The following is a 22,599-nucleotide window of genomic DNA, read 5'->3' as shown; positions in this document are numbered from 1 at the left end:
TTCTCAGACCTGCTGCCGACCAGTCAGAGAATCGGATCGGATCGGACGGTTCTTGCCGGAAAGTGGTCGGGTCTCGGTCGGAGTTGATTATTTGAAAAACGGCGAGAATCCGGCCAAGAAAATATGAAAAACGGCAGAATCCGGCAAGGAAATTTTGAATAACGGTAGAAATCCGGCCAGATCTCGCCAAATCCAGCGAGATCTTGGCCATTTTCGACAAGATCTTGGCTAGATCTAGCGAAATCTCGCCGGATTTAGCTTAAATATTCCCAAAGAAAACTCAAACTCGCCGGATCTACCCAAAAAAAATCTAAAAAATCGCCGGAAATATGATGGGTCGGTCGGATCGGGTTTCTCGGATTTGAGAGAAGGAGATCCGATCCCCGACCCGTTGATCTCGGATTTTAGAGAATGAAATCCGTCGCCGACCGCCGGAGCAGTCGGTTCGGTCGGCGGCGGATCGGGTTCGGTCGGCGGCAGTGGGTGGGTCGGTTCCGGCGGGCCCTTGGACAGCCCTACTCCTTTATCAACGACTTTAGTGTTATCAAGCAATAAACGGGTTTTTTTTTTTTTTTTTTTTTTTTTTTTTTTTTTTTTTTTTTTTAAGAACAAGTTTGGCTTTTCAGCAAATAAAAAATACCTTCTTTTTTCTCAGTTTTTCAAACTCTCTCAAGTCTCAACTTCGTCTTCATCTCTTTTAATTTGTTCCCCTCATCTTCCTCGTCTTCAGATCTTCTCTTCCTTTGTTCAACCCGAAACTTTCGAGCATTACAATCTATCACTACTAGTCTACTCTAATTTCAATTTCCAAATCTGTAAGTTATCCTTTTTCACACATATTCATCCCTTTTATTTCTTTCCTTTCATTTTTTTTTTTTCTTGAAATGAAAATTCGATATCAAATTGTTTGCTTTTTAAGATTAGAGTTTTTATAAGAGTGCATAAATTCCCCAGTATTTTTTTTTTTTTAAATCTATTAAATTATTTGTCTCATTTCCTATAGCTAAATAATTTTCAGTCGTCCTTTCTTTGCAAAAATAATAATAATAAATTAATTAATTAAAAAAAAGAAAAAGCAAAACAGGAGTCGTTGGCTTCACTAAAACCGGAATGTTTTCAGTTTCAGGAGGTTTTTGGAGCCCATTGCAACTGTAATTCCTTGTCACAAATGGGTAAGTTCTCACTTTTAAGTTTTAACACAATCATCTCTATTTATTATTATCCTTTCACTCCCTGCCTGAAATTAAAATCCCACATCACATCGTTTTCTTCTTCACTAATTTAATTATTTTTGTCTAAATTTTTTCTTTATTTTTAATTTGTTGTACTTCTTTTATCTAAAATTCCAACAGCTTCAATGAAGTGTAAAAGAGAGTCATCGCCATCACCATCTTCTTCTTCAACACGTGAATGCAAATATGAAGTATTTCTAAGTTTCAGGGGTGAGGATACCCGCAATAATTTTACCGACCATCTATATGCTGCTTTGAATCGAATGGGCATTATTACTTTTAGGGATGAAGAAGAACTCGAGAGAGGAAAGTCTATTTCTAAGCTCTTCGAAGCAATCGAAGAATCACAGATTGCTATCATCATTTTCTCAAAAAGCTATGCATCTTCTAAGTGGTGCTTGGATGAGCTTGCCAAGATTAACAAATGTAGGGAGGAAATGAGGCTGGAAGTTTTTCCAATTTTTTATGATGTGGACCCATCTGATGTACGAAAACAAATAGGAAATTTTGAACAAACCTTTATTGATCATCAAAAATGCGAGGATAACATAAAGAAGGTGGAAACATGGAGAACTGCTTTAAAAGAAGTGGCTAATATCTCTGGATGGCATCTACAAAATAGGTAATTTCCATAAATTTAAAATCATATACCTTGAAGCATATAATTAGCTATGAGAATATATCATAATATGCATGGATTGAACTACATCATGGTATGCAAGTTAAAATTCTGTTAAATTTTTGGGAACAATAGAAGTGGTACTGAATCTGCTGATATATATAAACTATCACTTATAAACAGTTAGAGTTTGAGACACCGGCTTTTGGGCTTTTAGGGAAGCTCTGTGAAAAGATCAAAATAGAATTACTTTATTCAAGAATGTATATCACGCTTTGGGAATTATAAATCTGTTGACATTGATTGTTTATATTGTTTTTCACTTGCCTTGGTCTCACCGGAAAGTAAGATAAATTTACCTAAATACTTCTTGTCAAAGCCGCCTATGAAAATTCATTATTAAGTGACGTGATAACTCAACATGATAAGATGGCCTGTGGTTGGATCTTTTGCTTCCACTTATTTAAGTGGACAGCTTTTTTCAACCATATACATGACAAGAAGTCAATTTTCTAATAGATATTTTATGTCAAAACAAATGGAGCATCCATTCCATAGGAAAACTTTTATAAATTTTTCAAGATTTGTCCCCTTAGTAATTGAAGTCATTCAAAGTGAAATTTTGGAGAATTATAACACTTTTATAACTCAACATGATGCAACCATCCCAAATTACCTTTTGCCAAGTCAGGATGGGCAAGCCAATTATTTTCATAAACATATAATTTTTGGCTCATTCTTTATTTAGGTTTAAAAAAAATTCTCAAACTTTGAGGAGTTTATCACTGATATTACGTGTTTTTGAATGATGTTGTCTCTTCAAAGAGGAACATCACACACCTTTGGGCCTTGACTAAAGAAGTAAAAGCTCGTGTTTGTGTTGGCACAAAGGTATAAATCATTAAATTTAATTTTTTATTAATAGAAACCAATACCTCCTCTTCACTCATTTACCCGGTATACAAAGCATTTTCAATTGTCTACTTTGGAAAATTTGAGTGTTGCCGTTATTAATATTTTGTGCACAAATAGCCTCAAAGGGTCTTAAACATTTATATTTACCATGTTCAACTTAAAATATTCCAATGAGGTTTCTCTCAGCAAGCAAGCATGGAATGAGACGCTTAATGTTTTGCTGAATCAATGTATCTTTAGACGAAATAGAATTTGGATTTAGTGAGCTAACCTAAGAAAATTAGTTGACAAATTCATGAAATAATAGCTCCCAAGGAATATCCTTGCCAAATATTTTTCTTTCTCCCCTGAAGTTTTATAATTGGTTTGGACCATCACGTATTATTTTCTATCTTCTTCACAGGCATGAGTCCGAATTTATCCAACACGTTGTGAAAGAGATGATGAAGAAATTAAGTTCTAAATCCTCAGGCATTACTAGAAACTTCATAGGAATGGACTCTACTCTGAAGGAATTTATCCCTTTGTATTTAGGTTTTGAGAATAATGTTCGCATGACAGGGATTTATGGTATGGGGGGTTTGGGGAAGACAACTCTTGCTAGAGCTGTTTATGATGAATATCGTAGTCATTTTGAAGGTTCTAGCTTTATTGCTAATGTTAGGGAAGATTCAAAAACACACGGTTTGCGTAAATTACAAAAGCAGCTTCTTGCAGACATTTTGGAGGACAAAAATATACATGTAAATAATGTTTATGATGGAGTTGACACGATCAAGAAAAGGTTATGTCGTATAAAAGTTCTAATTGTTATAGATGATGTTGACCATTTGGATCAATTAGAAAAATTGGCTGGAGGGCATGACTGGTTTGGATTGGGGAGTTGGATCATTATAACAACTAGAGATGAACATGTGTTAATCCAACATGAAGTGCTTAACAGATATAATTCCAATGGATTAAAAGATGACGATGCTTTAAAACTTTTTTGTTTGAAAGCCTTCAAAAATGAGAAACCCAAAGAAGGTTATATGCAACTCTCCTTGGAAGTTGTGAAATATGCTAATGGCCTTCCATTAGCTCTTGTTACTTTGGGTTCCTTTTTGGTTGGAAGAACAATAGATGAATGGCAAAGTGCATTGCCTAGTTTTAAAAAAACTAAAGGAGAAATATTTCATATACTTAAACTAAGTTACGATGGTCTAGAGGAAATGTGGAAGGAGATATTCTTAGATATTGCATGTTTCTTTAGACATTGGAACAAAAATGAAGTAATACATATATTAGAGAATTGTGGTTTTAATGCAAGAATTGGTATAAGTGTTCTCATGGAAAAATCTCTCCTATCCATGGACTACAACGAAGATTTGGGGATGCATGATCTACTACAAGAAATGGGTGAAAAAATTGTTCGTTTTGAATCAAAGGGAAAGCTTGGAATGCAGAGTAGGTTGTGGCTTAATAATGACTTGCTTAATGTATTGAAGGACAATATGGTAAGAAAAATGACAAATCTATAATTTATTTCAATGAATAGGATTGAGTAGGTATAGTAACATAATTTTGTTCAAAAAATTAGTTGTTTAAAATAAAATTCCAATAGGTAAGTGGATACCTAAGTATTTATGTAATGAAATCAAGAATAAACATTCATTTACCATGCTAATATATTGTCAATGATGATTTCTTATATTTTGAAAACAATAATAATATATTGTCAATGATGATTGTGCAAATTACCAATCCTTTGCTTTTGAAATCTTAGGCAACAAATGCAATTGAAGCCATAGTCGTTCGTTACAAGAAAGTGGATTTCAAATTTGAAGAATTTCTTGAAGTGTTATCAAAGATGTCTAATCTTAGATTGATGATAATTAATCAGACGGACATCTTACGTTTTCCTATTGATCATAGACATCTAGATGTTCCTACTACGCTAAGACATCTTTTATGGGACTACTGTCCTTTAAAATGTTTGTCATGCAGTTCCCAACCAATGGAGCTTGTTCATCTTGAATTGCAGCGCAGCTATTTGGAATATCTTTGGCAAGGAGTAATGGTAATTTTGTTCTTTTAACACCCTTTCTATTATTTATTATTTCTCGTTTCTTTAAGTGTGGCTACAAATACAAATATACTCCCAGCGTATTTGAGCTTCCTCCTTTCATTTATAAAGCTGTTTTAATTTAAAAGAATTCCTTACTTATAAAATTAACTTCTACATTTAATGGAAACTTTTTTTTTTTTTTTTTTTGGAAACAGCTTTCATTCAAGTTAAAGTTCATTGATCTTAGTAGTTCCTTCTACCTTATTAGGACACCTGACTTTTCAGGTGTTCCGATACTTGAGAAACTAAACCTTTCTAATTGCCCTCGATTGGTTGAGATCCACCCATCTATTGGAAAACTCAGCAAGCTTAGGTATTTACATCTGAAATACTGCAAATCTCTTACCGATCTTCCCAGCATGTCTGCTAAAATGCAATCCCTTACGGTTCTTGACCTTCATCACTGCTCAAAAATCAATTCATTTCCGAAATTTACTGGAATTATGAAAAGCCTATCAGAACTCAATTTGGGTGGGACTGGTATTAAGAAAGTAGAACCCTCATCAATCGAGTGTTTGATTGCCCTTACAAAATTAGATCTAAGTTCCTGCAATGATCTCAAATGTCTTCCTAGAAATATGCATAATTTGAGGTCACTTGAAAAACTCGGCCTTTTCTTTTGCACAAAACTAAAATCTTTGCCAAGGCTTCCATCAACCGTAAGAGTTATAAAAGCTCTAGGTTGTGATTCTCTAAAATGGTCACTAGCGCTGGTCAAACTGCGTAGCTGGTCACAACCTCTCTGCCAGCGGTGTCCGTATGATAAGAAAAGTATTCCAAGGGAATTTAAAATATTGTTCCATTTCCTACAGGTAATATCTTCTCTCTCTCTCTCTCTCTCTCACATTGTTAAATAATAACAGATTGCAATAGTTGTGTTTTAGGTACAGGATGGAACCATTTATGGAACTTCTTCAAAAAGGGAAAAGGAGGGATCAAGAACTAAATTTCTTGTAATTATTCCGTCATTTTTTATTCAAAAAGTGAGGAATTCAATAAACATAGAGCTGCCTTCAAATTGGTATAATAGTAAATGGATAGGATTCGCTCTCTGGGCAACATGTATGATAGGGTGTGAATATGATATTAGAGCTCGTGTGATAGCCCTTGGTGATATGCCTCAAAATTACTGGGCCTTTGAACTTTTTACTACCTTGATACGTCTTGAAAACAGTATTTGCCTATTGTATTTGTCTAGTGATGAGTGGTTTGCTATTGTTGGGAATGGTAAATGCTGTCAGATTAAGGTTATATTTGAGACCAATCGAAGTACCATTGGCATTGATGTGTCTGATTGTGGGTTTAGTTCGTTATACAAGCAAGATGTGGATGAGTTCAACCAAACAAGTGCACAATGTTTGATTGAGAGCTTTGGGGAAGAAGTACCCATCTATAAATTAACTGGTAATGACCATCTCAACCATCCTTCCCATTAATGTCCAATCCTATTGTATCTTATTTTCTTTCTAAATATACAACTAGTTTCGTCACTAGCAAGTAAGTCAAGTCATTTTTCTTTTTCTTCTTTCGGCTCACCACGTGCAAGCAATCCCAATCACCCTAAACTTTTTGAGTTCCTTAACATTAAACTTAAATTATTATTATTATCATACTAACTTAGGTTTTCACATATATGCAGTTGGTGATGATGATGATGATGATGATGAACTTTAAGGATTTTGCTAAGGTAGATGGTTCTGCTCTATTATGGCATCCCATTTGTAATTGTTCAAGTATTATGATTATTTTCATATTCACCTTGTGTAATGCTAGAAAAAATAAGAGAAATTTTCATCATAAATTTTTGAAATGTCAAAAGTAGAGACTGCATAGAACTTCCTTCTCTACCATGTCTATTCTTCGTAATCATTGGTGCTATGCCTTCTAGAAAGGACATGGAGGAACTCCAATTATACTGATTATTGATGAGTGAAATATTATTATTATTGTTTTAATTATAGTACCATACTAACTCAAGTTTTCACATATATGCACATGATAACAATTGATGTCTCTAGAAGATGACACTTATGTCTTACTTGTACTTCGACTGGTGCTAAATAGTGAAGATTTTCATAGTTTGAATTTCAGTTGAGGCTACTGCTACTGGATGTGCATAAGCATTTCTGTCAGCATGACTATTTTATTTTTTAGATATCTCGATATGTTGTATTGAATTTATAAATGGTTTCAGTTATAATGATTTGAAAATGTATTCAAGTGAGATATCCTTGTATCTTGTTTCATAATGACAATAGAGTGGGGTCTTTTCTTTTCTTTTTGAAAGGGGTTCTAGTCCATATCTGTTATTATGATTTTCATAAATGATGTTCAATTGAGCCTACTATTATCAAATGGTATACAAGCAATACTTTCAGGTAACTTTACACAATTCTCTTTTATAGTGATTTTGAGTTATTGTCTATGAGAGTGAAAGCTCAAATTAGTGTGCAAACACACAAGTTTGTTCAGACCACAAATTAAAAATTACGGCTAGATTGCTTTTACTCAAACTTAACAAAGTGCGAAACAAGAGTAAATATGCGCAGTAAAACAATAACACTACTTTAAGCCATATCCATCCACTATGAACAATAAAATAAAAGCTTAAAGAGTAGGGAAGAGAAATGCATACGCAAGATAACACCAAGACATGTTATCGAAGAGGAAACCGTAGAACTTGACGAAAAACCTCTCCGTGGCCCTCCAAATCGAAATCGATCCATGCTAGAGAATTAAGTTGGAGTACATGAATAACAAAAGACCCTCAAAGCCTAGTCTACCCCATGCACTTGAGCCCTCCAAGCTTCTGCTACCAACGGACTTTTCGGAGTCTTGTCTTCTCTAACTTTTTGGATCTCGCAATTCAGCCCAATTACATCCATCACTAAATGGCTCCTTCCAATACTTCCGAACAGCACCAAAACTTCACTTAACACTCAAATTGGGTGTGGTAAGTGTTTGGGCTAAGAACCTCTCAAGATTGTAGAGATGGAGAGGTAGGAGTAGAGGAAAACTACAAGGAAATGTGTAGATGATTATGGATATGACAATCTCTAATTCTCAAGTGTATTTGCTAGGGTTTTCTCTCTGAAAAGCACACATTACAATTTGTGGGTAATGAGGGAATTTATAGTGTGGGTAAAAAATTTGGTAAGCACTTTATCTTTTTGCCAAATAGAGAGTTTCACGGGTACCTCGCAAGATGGCCCTTCTCGTGAGCTACTTGAAAACTTGACAGTTTGGCGTAACTCTTCAACTTCCAGTCATGTGCTTCACACATGGCCTTTCACAGGTTACTCTTATCGCAAGCTAGTCGTGAATTACACTGATTCATTTTTGAAGCTTAATCCTTCACCAATCTCTCACACTCATTCCTCACAAATAAACCCACATAAATATAGGGAAATGATTGAAGAAATTACAATAAAATTTGGCATGGAATTAAAGCCAACAAAAACTAGTTGGAAATCACAACTTTACAAAGAGCATGAGTTGTGAATTTTGGAGAGGTTTAGAAGCAACTACTTTTTATCAATCAATCTATATGATTAGCCAAGCATTAACTTAAAATTTTATTTTTCCAAGGGTGAAATGTATAACCAAGAACAACAAGATTTAGTTATATCTTCTTTTGTGTGGCTACAAATGATTTAATTTCAATTGGTGATGTGGAGTCGATGTCATAGGTCCCAAATTGTTTTGATCAAGATATGGGCAATCCAATAATTTGGCAAATTTGTTCTTTTGTTCTTTCCTTATAGGCTTTTTATTCATGAAAAAATGAAAAACTAATTTGAAATGGCCAAGTTGTGAGTTTCTGAGGTACATTTGTTAGCCATATTGGTAGAATAAGTCTATTAAGTACTATATGAATTCTTATCAAGCACCCAAATGGGAAGTTTTAGTTTTGAAGGCAGATGAATATGGACCTATGTTGCAGTTGTCATCCTAGATGATGTATATAATTATGTAATCTCATGTTCATGCTAATAATACCTTTGTGTCATAATGTCTTTCATAGCCAATTATTGCACTTGGCATGTTATAATTTTTGAAGATGGATCTAGGTCAGAATCTATGAAAAAGCCAGTGATGAAGCATGTTCTTTAAAACTTATTTTTTTATGCAAATCATTATATATTTATGCTGTTCTGTTTGTTGTGTATGACTCTTCTATTGTAGGTTAATGCTCAAGTCCATTGGCATAAAGTGTAGGAGATGGCTGTCATTTAACATAGATTATGCACAATTTTACTTATTAAAAAAAAAAGTATAGATTATGCACAATTTTTTACTTGCTTGAATTAAATCTAAATTTGGGGGGGGGGGGGTGGGATTGCAAATATGAATACTCACTAACAAAAAAGGCATAGATTGACGTACCAAACAAACCCATCGGTCTTACTTGTGGACATTGACAGGTGCCAATAGTAGGGAGTCTACAGCTCGAAGCTGACAAGATCAACTTGGGAGGAGATGGGAAGCTGAAGACACTAAGCTGAAGGATATGCACGAGACTGACGATTCTGACATAACCTTACTTGGCCTCCAGGCATGCGTATATAAGGAAATATCTTGTGCTCCACGCTTAGAAAGACTCCTACAAGGAAAGGGATCCGCAAAATACACTCATAAGGACTCCTATAAGGAAAAGACTTCTAAACCAAGGAAAAGATGTCAACCCTCTACTACTATAAAAACCCCAATACCCTCACTAACTAAGGTACGCATAATTTACCCCAGCTCTGGTACTCTAGAGTGGTGAATAGTTCTAACTTAACCGTCGAAAGGTATTTGGTCGGCACCACACCAGTGCTCTTTGTTGAGTCTTCTCTTTTTGTGTTGTGCAGGTATTGTTTCGAGCACGTGAGAATTGTGTGACTTACTATTAATTTTTCGGCAACATCAGGGATGTTGGTACTTTTAGATAGAGGCAAAGAAAAGGTCATCACCTAACATAGTTTTAGAAGATTCAGAACAATTTTACTTCTTGAATGATAGTATTTCTTAATTGCTTAATTTTTCTACTTCTAATTTATATTAGAGAAAGGGAATGGAAGTAAAATGTTTCCTGTTGGGTTCTAAGACTTTAGGTTTAAATGTATTAGAACTTCATTTTATAATGCTGGCAAACCATGATCAAAACATTTAGTCTTGTTTTAAACTTGCTCAAAGTATGTTTATGTGTAAAGTTGGAATCGAGTGTACTGCAAGATTTATTATGTAAATCTATCTAGATCAATCGATCGAGAATTAGACTCCATCGATCAAAGCTCGGGCAGATTTTTTTTTGTAGAATTTTCCAACTCAGCCCAAGCCCGTTTGACGTGTAGGGTTTTATGTTTTGCCTTAAGTATAAAAGGAAAAACCCTAGCCATGTTTTAATGTGGTTGTTTATGCTATGTGTATGAATCTCTTATGAGATCTAGAAGTGTTTGCCTTCATACATACTTAGGGTTTCCAATCTCAAGATTGATGTCAAGAGTTTGGTGATCATTTCAGTTGTTGCATAAATAGCTTAAAGAAAACACAAATGGGAGTACTTGTGATTGCTGTGAATCCAAGAAAGAAGTAGTCTGTGGACTCGAAACTATCATGTGGTTATGGTAGTAATTTTCCTACTCGAGGTAGCAATAGGATGTTAGTGGTCTTAGTCGCTATTGTGTAAATTTCAATTCTTTCATAGTGGATCTGTTTTAACTTGAGGATAGTTAGGTTAAATCCTCTTTAGGTTTTTTACCGGTTCAGTTTTCCTAAGTTATCATATCGTTGTGTTTTCTTATTTTCCGCACTGTTTCAATGATATGATTTATCTATGTTAACCTAGATTTGCATAATTTACCTAAGTTAATCACTTGGCTAAATAACTAGGTTAATCTGTTTATATTTAAGGGGTCTAAAAATGTACAAGTGGTATCAGAGTGAGTTAACTCTATTTTTTAGATCTTTTGATCTAAGAGTTGATTCTTAACCCCTGCTGTCATGGAACAAGGTCACTCTCTTGTGATCCCACCCCACTTTAATGGGAACAACTATACTTACTAGAAAGTAAGGATGAAAGAATTCTTTAAATCTATTGATGAAAGAGTTTGGAATTTCGTTGAATACGGATGGGAGAAGCCCACTACTCTAGTTAGTGAGTCGCAAATTTCTCAGAAAGAAGCAGCCGCTTTTAATAACAAAGCCATGAATACTATTTTTAATGTTGTTTCTACTGAGGAATTCAAGAGAATCTCTAATGTTGAGGTTGCTCATACTGCTTGGAATATTCTCCAAACTGTGCATGAAGGTACAAAAGCAATTAAGATTAACAAATTGCAGCAGTTAACTTCTAGATTTGAAAGTATTAGAATGTCTGATGATGAATGTTTTGATGGATTCTATGCTCAATTGAATGAATTGTTAACTCTACTTATAATCTAGGTGAAATCTATGATCAACCTAAAATTGTTAGGACGATTCTTAAATCCTTGACTGAGGACTTTAGACCCAAAGTGACTGTCATCACTGAAAGCAAGGATGTAGACTCCATCCCTATTGATGAACTTGTAGGATCTCTTCAGTCCTATGAGTTGGATCTACCTAAGACAAGAAAATCCAAATCAATGGCTCTTAAGTCTATTGATGATGTTGATATGAATGAATTTGATGATGAGCTCTCTGCTACAAAGATTGCTTACCTTGCCAAGAACTTTAGAAATTTTCTTAGAAACAATAACAGAATGGTAAGAGGTAAAAACAATGTTGAAACTAGAAATTTTAGAAGGAATGATCCCACTAAGATGAATAATACTGAAAAACCTAGAGAGAAAGTAGGTCAAACCCCTAATAACTCTATGGGTCAACAATATTTTGGATTTCAAAGGTATGGTCATGTGAAATCAGAATGTCCTACATTCTTGAGGTCTAAGGGTAAGATTATGGCTGTAACCATTAGTGATGATGAAGTTTCTGACAATGAGTCTGGTAGTGATGAGGATGGAAACTTTATTACTTTCACAGCCACACACTGTAGTTAATGAAAGTGTTGTTGTTGTTGAAGAGATTCCTTCTGATCGGGAACTCTCTAAGGATGCAAATTTGCAAGAAGCCTACAATAAACTTTGCAAAGTTGCTGTAAAGGATGCTATGAGTGTTGATTTAGACTTAAAGAAAATTACATCTCTTGAACTTGACAAGAAAATTTTGCTTTTGAAACTGTTTGATGCTAATGAATTGTTAAATAATGTGAAGACTAAGAACATGCTTTTGCTTGATAAAGTTAAGAATTTGGAACTTGAATTATCTGTTACTAGAGAACAAACAAATAGGTCTGCTAGTTCCAAACTTGATCACATGCTGAGTGTTCAAAAGTCTCTCTCAAACAAAATTGGTTTAGGTTTTGTAGAAAGCATCTTTGTGCCTGAAACTCATTCCACAAACTTTGTTCCTTCTTCTAAGCCCCCCGTGAGTGAGGTTGTCAAACTTATAGAAGTTACACCTCCTAGGAAGATTAGGGTTGATCTTAAAGAGTCCAAGCCTAAGAATTCTACCATTTCTAAGGACAAGTTGCATGATAGGCCTGCTTGAGTTTGTCATTTTTGTGGAAAGTCTGAGCACATTCGTCCAAACTGTTTCAAGTTGCAAGCTGCTAAGCGAGCAAATAAACCAAAAGTACCTGTGTCTCAAGCACAAGATCCTATGATACTTATTGGTGAGTTGGTAAAGGCTCTAAACCTTTATTCCAATTCTAGAGTTGCTCAGCATTCTAATGTGAATAATAACTCCAATGCAAGAGTTGCATCTAAAAAGTTTTGGATGCAAAAGACTCAATCTAATTGAGTCCTTCTAACATGGTCCTTGTGCTTCATCACTCTACTCTTTGTGAGCATTCTTCTTTGTTGTTTTTCTTCTCTTTGTTTTTCTAGGATTTGTATTGCATAACATTCATGCATTTCATTCTAAATTGTTTTTGTTATTTCTTTTCAAAAAATATATATATATATATATATAATAAAATAAAGGGAGGAAAAGGGAAGCAAAATGTGTTTTGCATTATTTTTCTTAGATTTGAAAACAAGGTTGGCCATATTATCTTTACATAACATGTCTATGTACCTTGTTTAGCTTGGATGAGCTTATTTATTGCACTTTACTAGTTTGGGCTTTGTAGTGCATGTGTGTGGGAAGATGTTTATAGTTTTTGATAACTTGATCTTGATTTTGAAGTCACATGCCTTTGATTGTTGGACTTGAACTGTAAGGTTGAATTTATTCAACCATCTAATTGGCTTTATTCCGTGCCAAATTTGCTTGTAATTCAGCATTTAGTAACCTTGTATTTAGGTGGGTTTGATGTAAGGGTAGTGAGTGAGATAGAGTGAAGTTTGCTCAAGAGTGTGCAAGAAAACAGAGACTCGCAGCTGGGACTCGCGGGTGACTCGCGACTACAAGCCGCCAGAAGCAGCACACGTGCCAAGCATGCTGGAAGATGAACAGTCATGCTAGCTGGAGCACTACAGGACAAAACAGGACAACTGGCCATACGGTTATCTCGCGACTGGATCTCGCGACTTAGTCAAGCCGCGAGCCACCCCTGTTTTGTAAAACCTGACGTTTCACATTCCTCTCTCACTCCAGTATAAATACCCCTATTACCCACGATTGAAAGAGAGCTTCCAGAGAGAATTTTGAGAGAGAAACCCTAAAGAAAAATAAGATTGATTCACACACAATCTATACCTTAGAGACTCTTCAAATTCCTCAACTCTCTTCCTCTCCATTGTCAAATCCTTGAGAGGCATTATACCAAACCAGGTTCTCACCATCATCATCATTGTGAGACTGCTGTTTGGATTTCTGGGAAGCAGTTAGGAAGGAACCAATCTTCATTGGTTGATGCTACGGTCTAGTAGCGGAATCCGGGAAGCTAGAAAAGAAAAAGGTTCGGCGCAACCTCGTTGGAGCAAGAAGCTTGGAAGGCTTAGGTGCACTGGGTAGATTAGGCTTGGAGGGTCTATTGCTGTCCTTGTATCCCAACTGTATTTTCTAGTGGATTGATTACCGCTTGGAGGGCGGCGGAGAGGTTTTACGCCGAGGGCTTCGGTTTCCTCTTCGATAACACATCGCGTGTTGTCTTTGTGTTTGCATCTTCCTTCCTCTCTATCTTTGCCTTTTATTTATCTGCTGTGAATTTTAATCTGTTATGGCTTAGATAGTTTTTAATCAATTTCGTATGATAGCAAATGTTAAGTTTCCGCACACTAGTTGTTTGACATATTGCTTGAATTGATTAAGTTGTAATTTGGGGGTCTAAACGTTCAAAGGTGGTTTTACACGTTTTTAAACTTTCAATTGGTATCAGAGCAGGTACACTTGTTGTGGTTTTATTACCTAAGTGTGATCCTAGACCCCTGTGTTGTGGTTGATTGCTTTGGAATATACCATGCTGAATTGTAGCTTAAGTGTTTGTGAAAATGACTCTATGCATATGACTGAAAGGTGTCTTACTGATGATTTTGTAGAGTTGTTAAAAACTAAGAAACATGCTAGAGCTTTTGTTCACATGCTGGAATATCTTGAAAATCAGAATTATGTCTTACACAGTAGCATATCTGAATCTAAATCATTGATTAAGAAATATAAAAGAAAGAATAGAATGTTGTGTGAGATGATTGAGAATCTGAAAATGAAAAATCAAACTGAAAGAAGCATGAAAACTGATGATGAGTTTGTGTTTGAAGGTCAAGAATGTCTGTCACATGTGAACCTATTTGTGCATACCTCATTGAAGGTGTTTAATGCGTGTTTGTGGTATCTTGACAGTGGGTGTTCTCACCATATGACAGGGGATAAGTCTCTGTTCAAGACACTCAAAGAAAAGGTCGGTTACTATGTGACCTTTGGTGATGGAAGTCATGCTCAAGTCCTAGGCAAAGGAACCATTGAGATACCTGGTTTGCCGCTGTTGAAAGATGTGCTGTACATAAAAGGGCTGAAGGCGAATTTGCTGAGCATCACTCAAATTTGTGATGATGATTTTCTGGTACAATTCTCTAAGAAGGGATGTTTGATCATCAATGAAGAGGGGATTCAGGTTTTGGAAGGAAATCGGACTACTGATAACTGTTATGGAATTGTTCCCACGGCACCCATATCGTGTAGAAGTGCTCGTGTGGATACGTTGGAGTTGTGGCATCACAGATTTGGGCATGCCAACTTCAAACAAGTAGCAAAAGTTTCAAAACTTGAAGCAGTCGAGGGACTTCCTAAGTTTGGAAAAGTGAAGAAGACCATTTGTGGTGCGTGTCAAATGGGGAAGCAAACTAAGGCAAGTCATCACAAGGTGAATGTGATAGCCACCTCTCGGTGCTTGGAGTTACTTCATGTTGATCTAATGGGGCCTACCAGAACTGAAAGCCTAGGAGGGAAGAGATACATTATGGTTATTGTGGACGACTACTCAAGATACACTTGGGTTGATTTCCTTAGAGAAAAATCAGAAGCTTGTGAGAGGTTGGAGATTCTGTGCAAGAAACTACAAAACGAAAAAGGGACTCCGATAGCCAAAGTTAGAAGTGATCATGGGAGGGAATTTAAGAATGCAAGATTCGAGTCCTTCTGTGAGAAGAATGGAATTAAAAGAGAATTTTCAGCTCCCAAAACTCCACAACAAAATGGAGTGGTAGAGAGAAAAAATCGTGTGATTCAGGAGATGGCAAGAGTCATGTTGCTTAACAAGCAAATACCTCAAAAAATTTGGGGAGAAGCTGTCAACACCTCGTGTCACATTGGCAATAGGATTTTTTTTTCGAGTTGGTACAAAGAAGACTGCCTATGAGATATGGAATGGGAAGAAGCCAAAAGTGAAGTATTTCCGGGTGTTTGGAAGTAAATGCTATATCCTAAATGATTGAGAGAATCTTGGGAAGTTTGATGCGAGAAGTGATGAGGGTATTTTTCTTGGCTACTCTACTACAAGTCGAGCGTATAGAGTATTTAACAAGAGAACAAAAACTGTGATGGAGTCCATAAATGTCAAGATTGATGATGCCTTACCTAAGGTGGAAATGATTGATGATGTAGAAGGGCCGAGCACCAAAGAGGCCGATGTTGAGGTAGAAGCTTTGGATATAGAAGGTGAAGAACCTATTCCAGAAGTAGAATCGACTCCCATCAACCCAAGAATGGAAACGAGATCGATGTCTAGAACATCAAGCCCTCTTACTCCTCCGGAAGTCCATCCTCCTATCTCTCGTAGTGATGAAGTTTCCACTTCAAAAAGGCCATCTTGGAGAGTTATCAAGAATCATCTGGAAAGTAATATCATAGGATCTCTTGATGACGGTCTTCGCCTCAGGAAAGGAAACATTCTACTAGCCAATCATGTAACGTATCACTGTTATCTTACACAGTTTGAACCAAAAAGGGTTGAAGAGGCTCTTCAAGATGAGAATTGGGTTGAGTCAATGCATGAAGAGCTGAATCAGTTTGTGAGGAATGATGTGTGGGAACTTGCTCCACGGCCTGAGAACATTCATGTTATAGGCACAAAATGGATTTTTAAAAACAAAACTGATGAAGATGGAGAGATAATTCGAAACAAATCTCGGTTAGTAGCTCAAGGATACACTCAAGTAGAAGGAGTGGATTTTGATGAATCTTTTGCTCCGGTGGCAAGACTCGAATCCATTAGAATCCTCATGTCCATTGCGTGCACCTTGAATTTCAAACTGTATCAAATGGATGTAAAGTGCGCATTTCTGAATGGATATCTAAATGAAGAAGTATTTGTTGAGCAACCAAAAGGATTTGAGGATCCTCATTTTCCAGATCATGTATTAAGATTGAAGAAAGCCCTTTATGGCTTAAAACAAGCGCCTAGAGCCTGGTACGATCGTCTTACACATTATCTTCTAGACAGAGGTTTCAAGAGAGGGTATGCCGATCGAAATCTGTTTGTAAAAAATGATGAAGATTATCTTCTTGTGGCACAAGTCTATGTTGATGACATAGTGTTTGGGGCAACCATCGAAGATCGTGCTACTGAATTTTCTAAGGAAATGAAGAAGGAGTTTGAGATGAGTATGGTGGGGGAGCTCACATTTTTCTTGGGTCTTTAAGTCAAACAACAGAAGGAGGGTATATTTGTATCTCAAGAGAAGTATGCCAGAAACATTGTCAAGAAGTTTGGACTAGACTCCAAAAAACATGTCTCCACCCCCATGAGCTCTTCCACTAAACTGAATGTGGATTCGTCGGGAGTTGAAGTAAGTCCTACATTGTATAGGAGCATCATAGGAAGTTTGCTCTACCTTACAGCCAGTAGACCAGACATTGCTTTCAGTGTGGGCGATTGTGCCAGGTACCAAGCTAATTCGAAAGAATCTCATCTGACTGCTGCTAAGCGAATCATTCGATATGTGAATGGTACTGCAAACTATGGTCTGTGGTATTCAAAAGACTCAAATGATTGTCTTGCTGGGTATTCAGATGTTGACTAGGCTGGCAGTGTAGACGATCGGAAAAGCACTTCAGGCGGCTGTTTTTATCTTGGTAACAATCTTGTCTCGTGGATGAGCAAGAAGCAGAATTCAGTGTCTCTATCTACTGCAGAAGCAGAATACATCGCTGCTGGAAGTTGTTGCACTCAGCTTCTTTGGATGAAGAAATTACTTCATGACTATGGAATTCCTCAAGAAACGATGTGTGTCTTCTGTGACAACACCAGTGCCATCAATCTTTCCAAGAATCCTGTCCAGCATTCAAAGTCTAAACACATAGAGATACGCTACCATTTCATTCGGGATTTGGTAGAGGAAAGAGTTGTGTGTCTTGAGTTCATACACACCGACAATCAAAAGGCGGATATCTTCACCAAGCCTCTCGATGGTCCACGGTTTGAATCACTCCGTAAGACCATTGGTGTGGATACAATTCCTTGATTCTCTTGTGTGTTGTGTGCTTCACATATTTATAATTTGATATGTCTGCTTGTGATGTGGCACACACTTCTTTGTTAGCCCTTTGTGCAACATGTTTATTGTTTGTTTGTCCATCTGTGAATTCTGTTGGTTCTTTCTTTGTTTGTTCAATCATTTTTCTTCTTTTATGTCAAAAATCCAAAAATCACATAAAAAAAAATAGAAAATCAAAAAGCTTGATTGACATTGTTGAGTTTTTGTCTCAAAACTTGTTTTGCCTTGTACCTTTGTGCTAATGGCTTTGTGCATTTTCGAGCATTGCTTGTTTCTTTGCACTTATATCTATGTGGGAGAAATCTTGAAATCTTTGTGATTGTTGTAAATAGATCTTCAAACTTGTCATGAATGATTAGTGAATGGTTTTGTTGATCTTAAGACTTGCATAGACTTGTGTCTATATATCTTCCCACTCTTTATTTTTGTTTTGCCAAAAAGAGCTCACCAAATGTAAATCTCCAAATGAAAAGAGATATTGAGCTGCAAAAGCCTGTCGCACATTCTAGTATTTGACTAGGAAAAAGGGTAAGCGACCTTATATTGAAGTGAATGTCTATTCAAAAAGCCAAAGGCTTATTCATTAAAGTGAAATATCAAATATCACTCTCACAATGAGAGATGATTGACTCAAAAGATCAAAAAGATCAATTGTTATGATTAAAAGTGGAGTCAAATGTAAAGCTCCATATCATGTTATCAAGTTTTGTGGGAAGTCATATATACATACTTCTATAATTGAGATGGGTCACATGATCTAGTGCTAATTATGTATGCCTTGGTTGAATTGATCATTGAAGCTTCACATTAGACGAAGGACTATCTCATTGTTGATATCCACACACAACACACAAGTTTATGTTCAATAAATGCCATATTCATTTGTGTGATTGTACTTGATGAAATATGTTTTCACATGTTCAATCTGTGTTAATTCAAGCACAAAAAGATTTTTGAGTATTTTGTTTGAAAAATCTGAAAATTTCAAAAATCCAGTTTTTTGCCCTGTTTTGGCGGCTCAGTCGCGGGTATGTCAAGTCGTGAGCCTCAGTCGCATCTTCACTGGTCATTTTTGGCGACTTGTTCGCGAGTGGAAGGTCCAGTCGCGAGGTTCACTCAGAGATTTTCACGGCTCAACTCGCGACTCACTCGCGGGTAGACCTTCCAGTCGCGAAAAACACTTAGAAAAATTTTCAAATTTTCGTCCTAGGGTGTTTTTGGCGGCTTGATCTGGCGACTTTTTGGCGACTCATCTCAGTCGCGAAAATCGCGTGTTTTGGACATACAGGGGCAGTTTTTAAACTTTTTGTTTTTTCCCTCGATCTTTTTGTGACTATTCATTGTCTTTCTCATCTGCTCTTACCCATTCACGCCGTGCCTCCATTCTCGATCTCCATTGTTTGCCTCTTTTCAGCTCAAAATCGTCGACTAACAGGTATGGTTTTTCTGTCTTGAACTCTATTTTACTTGTTGTTATGGTTTTCCCTCTGGATTTTTCACATTTGATTGTGATTTTGTGATGGGTTTTTAGCTCAACTATTACTCTTTGTCCATGCTTAGCCTTTGGAAGCTTGTGTTTCTGTTTTTGAGCTAGTTTATTTTGGGTGGTTTTGTTCTTTATCATGTGCTTAGCTAGGGTTAGCTAATTTTTGTCTGATCTGCTGTTGATGTCGTGTTTCACTATGATCCTGTGTGGTATTCTGTTGATGTGTTGTTGAATGTGGGTCCTTTTTCAGCTGATTATGTGGTTCTATTTGGACTCCATCTTCTGTGTAGTTCAATTTGAGCCATTTGTGTCCCTCATTGCTATTTTCTGACCATTTTCATCCAGCTATTAGGGTTTCTTCATTGTCCCTATATTTCCACTAACCCACTGCTAATAAAGTTTGTTGGATTGTGTTCTGTCATTTCCCTTGTTCATAATGCAGACTGGTCATGTCACCATTCAAGAAAGCTGCTGTAAAAGGAGGTAGTTCCAAAGGGAAGGAACCAGTAATAGATGTTGATGATTTCCCACCTCAACCAAAAGGGACTCGCTCTTCATCAAAGAGATTCGATCCCGACAAGTTCAGATCATATGCAGCCTATCAGTCTTATGAGAATTTCTTTCTTCATGCCAAACCATTACTAGAAAGAGTTTTGGATCAGCCCTCACTTCATGACACTGACATTCCGAAATGGTTTGCTCACAAGGATTGGAATTACCTTCTCTCTGATCCGGATGACGCGTATGAAGAGCTGGTAAAAGAATTTTATGCCAACGCAATTGTGGAAGGAGATGAACTTAAGTGCTGGGTTCGGAAAAAGAGCTTTTCTGTCTCTCCTGCATATCTGGCAAAAATTCTTCACATCAACAGACCCATTTTCCGACATTCGCCGGTTTACGATGATCTCTGTCCTGATGAGGAGCTTTTTAAAGAAAGTCTTGGTCAAGACTTGGAGTTCTCGCCCAATGGCAAATCCATCAGTGTTTCCTCTCTCTCTCCAAAACTGAGAGTGCTTACAATTGTAATGTTTCACAATTTGTACCCTTTATCAAGCACTGGGTATATGAACCTTGGACGGGCTTTGTTTCTTCATGATCTAATCTCTGATGTGGAAATAGACATCTGTGCTCATATCTTTCATGTTCTACGCAAAACGGTTCTTCGAACTGAGTCTCGGATATGCGTTCCTTTCTGCAGTCTCATTTCACGAATCTTGAAGCTCAAGGGAATTTATCCAATGGCTAATGAATCTCCTATGACCAAACCAAGTCCAATCAACATGCGTACATTCAATGCAAGCATTGGACATAGTCGGAAGAGAGCCAAACCAGAAACTTCTGCATCTCACAGTGACTCTCAGTTTAGCACTCTCTCCCTGGATAAGAAACTTGATCGCATTGTATCCTCTGTCCACGAGTTGAATACAAAGATGTCTGGACTCACAACTTCTCTACACCATCAAAGCACTCGGTGGGATATGAAGTTTACTTCTCTTCAAACTCAACTGGATCAAATTCAGAGAAAGCTGGAAGAGGATGACTAGCCTATTCCATGACAAAAAGGGGGAGAGATAGGCATGATCAAAGGGGGAGTGTCTTTACCTAAGGGGGAGTGTCTTTACATTCTTCTTCTCTTTAAGTTGATATATTGTGTTTTTGTAAACTGTTATTCAGGATGTTTTGTACTTTGTACCCATGTGCTTTTGTAAGCTTTTAGGGTTTATGTTTTAAGCATAGTTTGTAGGCTTTATGGTATGTACCTTACTTAATGCAGCCTTTATGCTATGTTGAAATCAGTACTTCAATCTAAATGTTCTGCATTTTGGTTTATGTACTGTCACTCTTGTGCCCTTGTAGGATTGTTCCTAGATGCATATACCTTGTGTATTATGCATTGGTTGAGTGTTGAACATACAAGTGTCTTGCCTTGTGCTTGTTAACTTGTATGTCCTTGTGTTCATTCCAAGTGTGAATGAGCACTGTGATCACTACCTTGTGGTGTTCACTTGGTTGATCAAGCCATGATTTGTTTCATAACTCCATCTTTGCTTGATCACATATTGCCTGTTTCATATGCATTTTATAATTTTCTGCTTACAATGATCATGGTGTATTGTTGTGTTTCAGGAGTATTATGTTCATATGATTCAAGTGCTTCACAGCTTCTAGAGTTAGGTGTGAGTGAGTTTTGTTCAACTGTTCCCAACTCACATGTTAAGTCTAGAGTCTGTTTTAAGGTTTTGTCACGGAATAGCCAAAGGGGGAGATTGTAAGGTTGAATTTATTCAACCATCTAATTGGCTTTATTCCGTGCCAAATTTGCTTGTAATTCAGTATTTAGTAACCCTGTATTTAGGTGGGTTTGATGTAAGGGTAGTGAGTGAGATAGAGTGAAGTTTGCTCAAGAGTGTGCAAGAAAACAGAGACTCGCGGCTGGGACTCGCAGGTGACTCGCGGCTACAAGCCGCCAGAAGCAGCACACGTGCCAAGCATGCTGGAAGATGAACTGTCATGCTAGCTAGAGCACTACAGGACAAAACAGGACAACTGGCCATACGGTTATCTCGCGACTGGATCTCGCGACTTAGTCAAGCAGCGAGGTCAAGCCGCGAGCCACCCCTGTTTTGTAAAACCTGACGTTTCACATTCCTCTCTCATTCCAGTATAAATACCCCTATTACCCACGATTGAAAGAGAGCTTCCAGAGAGAATTTTGAGAGAGAAACCCTAAAGAAAAACAAGATTGATTCACACACAATCTATACCTTAGAGACTCTTCAAATTCCTCAACTCTCTTCCTCTCTATTGTCAAATCCTTGAGAGGCATTATACCAAATCAGGTTCTCACCATCATCATCATTGTGAGACTGCTGTTTGGATTTCTGGGAAGCAGTTAGGAAGGAACCAATCTTCATTGGTTGATGCTACGGTCTAGTAGCGGAATCCGGGAAGCTAGAAAAGAAAAAGGTTCGGCGCAACCTCGTTGGAGCAAGAAGCTTGGAGGGCTTAGGTGCACTGGGTAGATTAGGCTTGGAGGGTCTATTGCCGTCCTTGTATCCCAACTGTATTTTCTAGTGGATTGATTACCGCTTGGAGGGCGGCGGAGAGGTTTTACACCGAGGGCTTCGGTTTCTTCTTCGATAACATATCGCGTGTTGTCTTTGTGTTTGCATCTTCCTTCCTCTCTATCTTTGCCTTTTATTTATCTACTGTGGATTTTAATCTGTTATGGCTTAGTATTTAATCAATTTCGTATGATAGCATAAGTTAAGTTTCCGCAC

General features: G+C 37.1%; 1 protein-coding gene across 10 annotated transcripts; it reads left to right on the top strand.

Annotated features, from left to right (window-relative positions):
- The first annotated feature begins 646 nt into the window (after nt 1-646).
- LOC115959269 (TMV resistance protein N-like) lies at nt 647-9,895 on the top strand. 10 transcript variants are annotated; one of them, XM_031077616.1, is made up of 9 exons: nt 647-815; nt 1,121-1,172; nt 1,353-1,854; nt 3,170-4,262; nt 4,532-4,825; nt 5,029-5,685; nt 5,758-6,277; nt 6,513-6,560; nt 9,298-9,385. In XM_031077616.1, the coding sequence occupies exons 2-8, from the start codon at nt 1,169-1,171 to the stop codon at nt 6,545-6,547; spliced, it is 3,105 nt and encodes a 1,034-aa protein (XP_030933476.1). In that variant the 5' UTR covers nt 647-815; nt 1,121-1,168; the 3' UTR covers nt 6,548-6,560; nt 9,298-9,385. The 10 variants fall into 10 exon arrangements, 9 of the variants coding, with proteins under 9 accessions (XP_030933476.1, XP_030933477.1, XP_030933475.1 ...); XR_004084814.1 differs by lacking the exons at nt 647-815; nt 5,758-6,277 and adding an exon at nt 9,727-9,895 and having other exon boundaries at nt 1,086-1,172; nt 9,298-9,599; XM_031077617.1 differs by lacking the exon at nt 647-815 and having other exon boundaries at nt 1,086-1,172; nt 5,764-6,277.
- The last annotated feature ends 12,704 nt before the right edge of the window (nt 9,896-22,599 follow it).

The sequence above is a fragment of the Quercus lobata genome, chromosome 9, assembly GCF_001633185.2.
Source record: "Quercus lobata isolate SW786 chromosome 9, ValleyOak3.0 Primary Assembly, whole genome shotgun sequence".
In the NCBI taxonomy this organism is placed as follows: Eukaryota; Viridiplantae; Streptophyta; class Magnoliopsida; order Fagales; family Fagaceae; genus Quercus; species Quercus lobata.
This window is presented reverse-complemented; position numbering and strand designations above follow the sequence as displayed.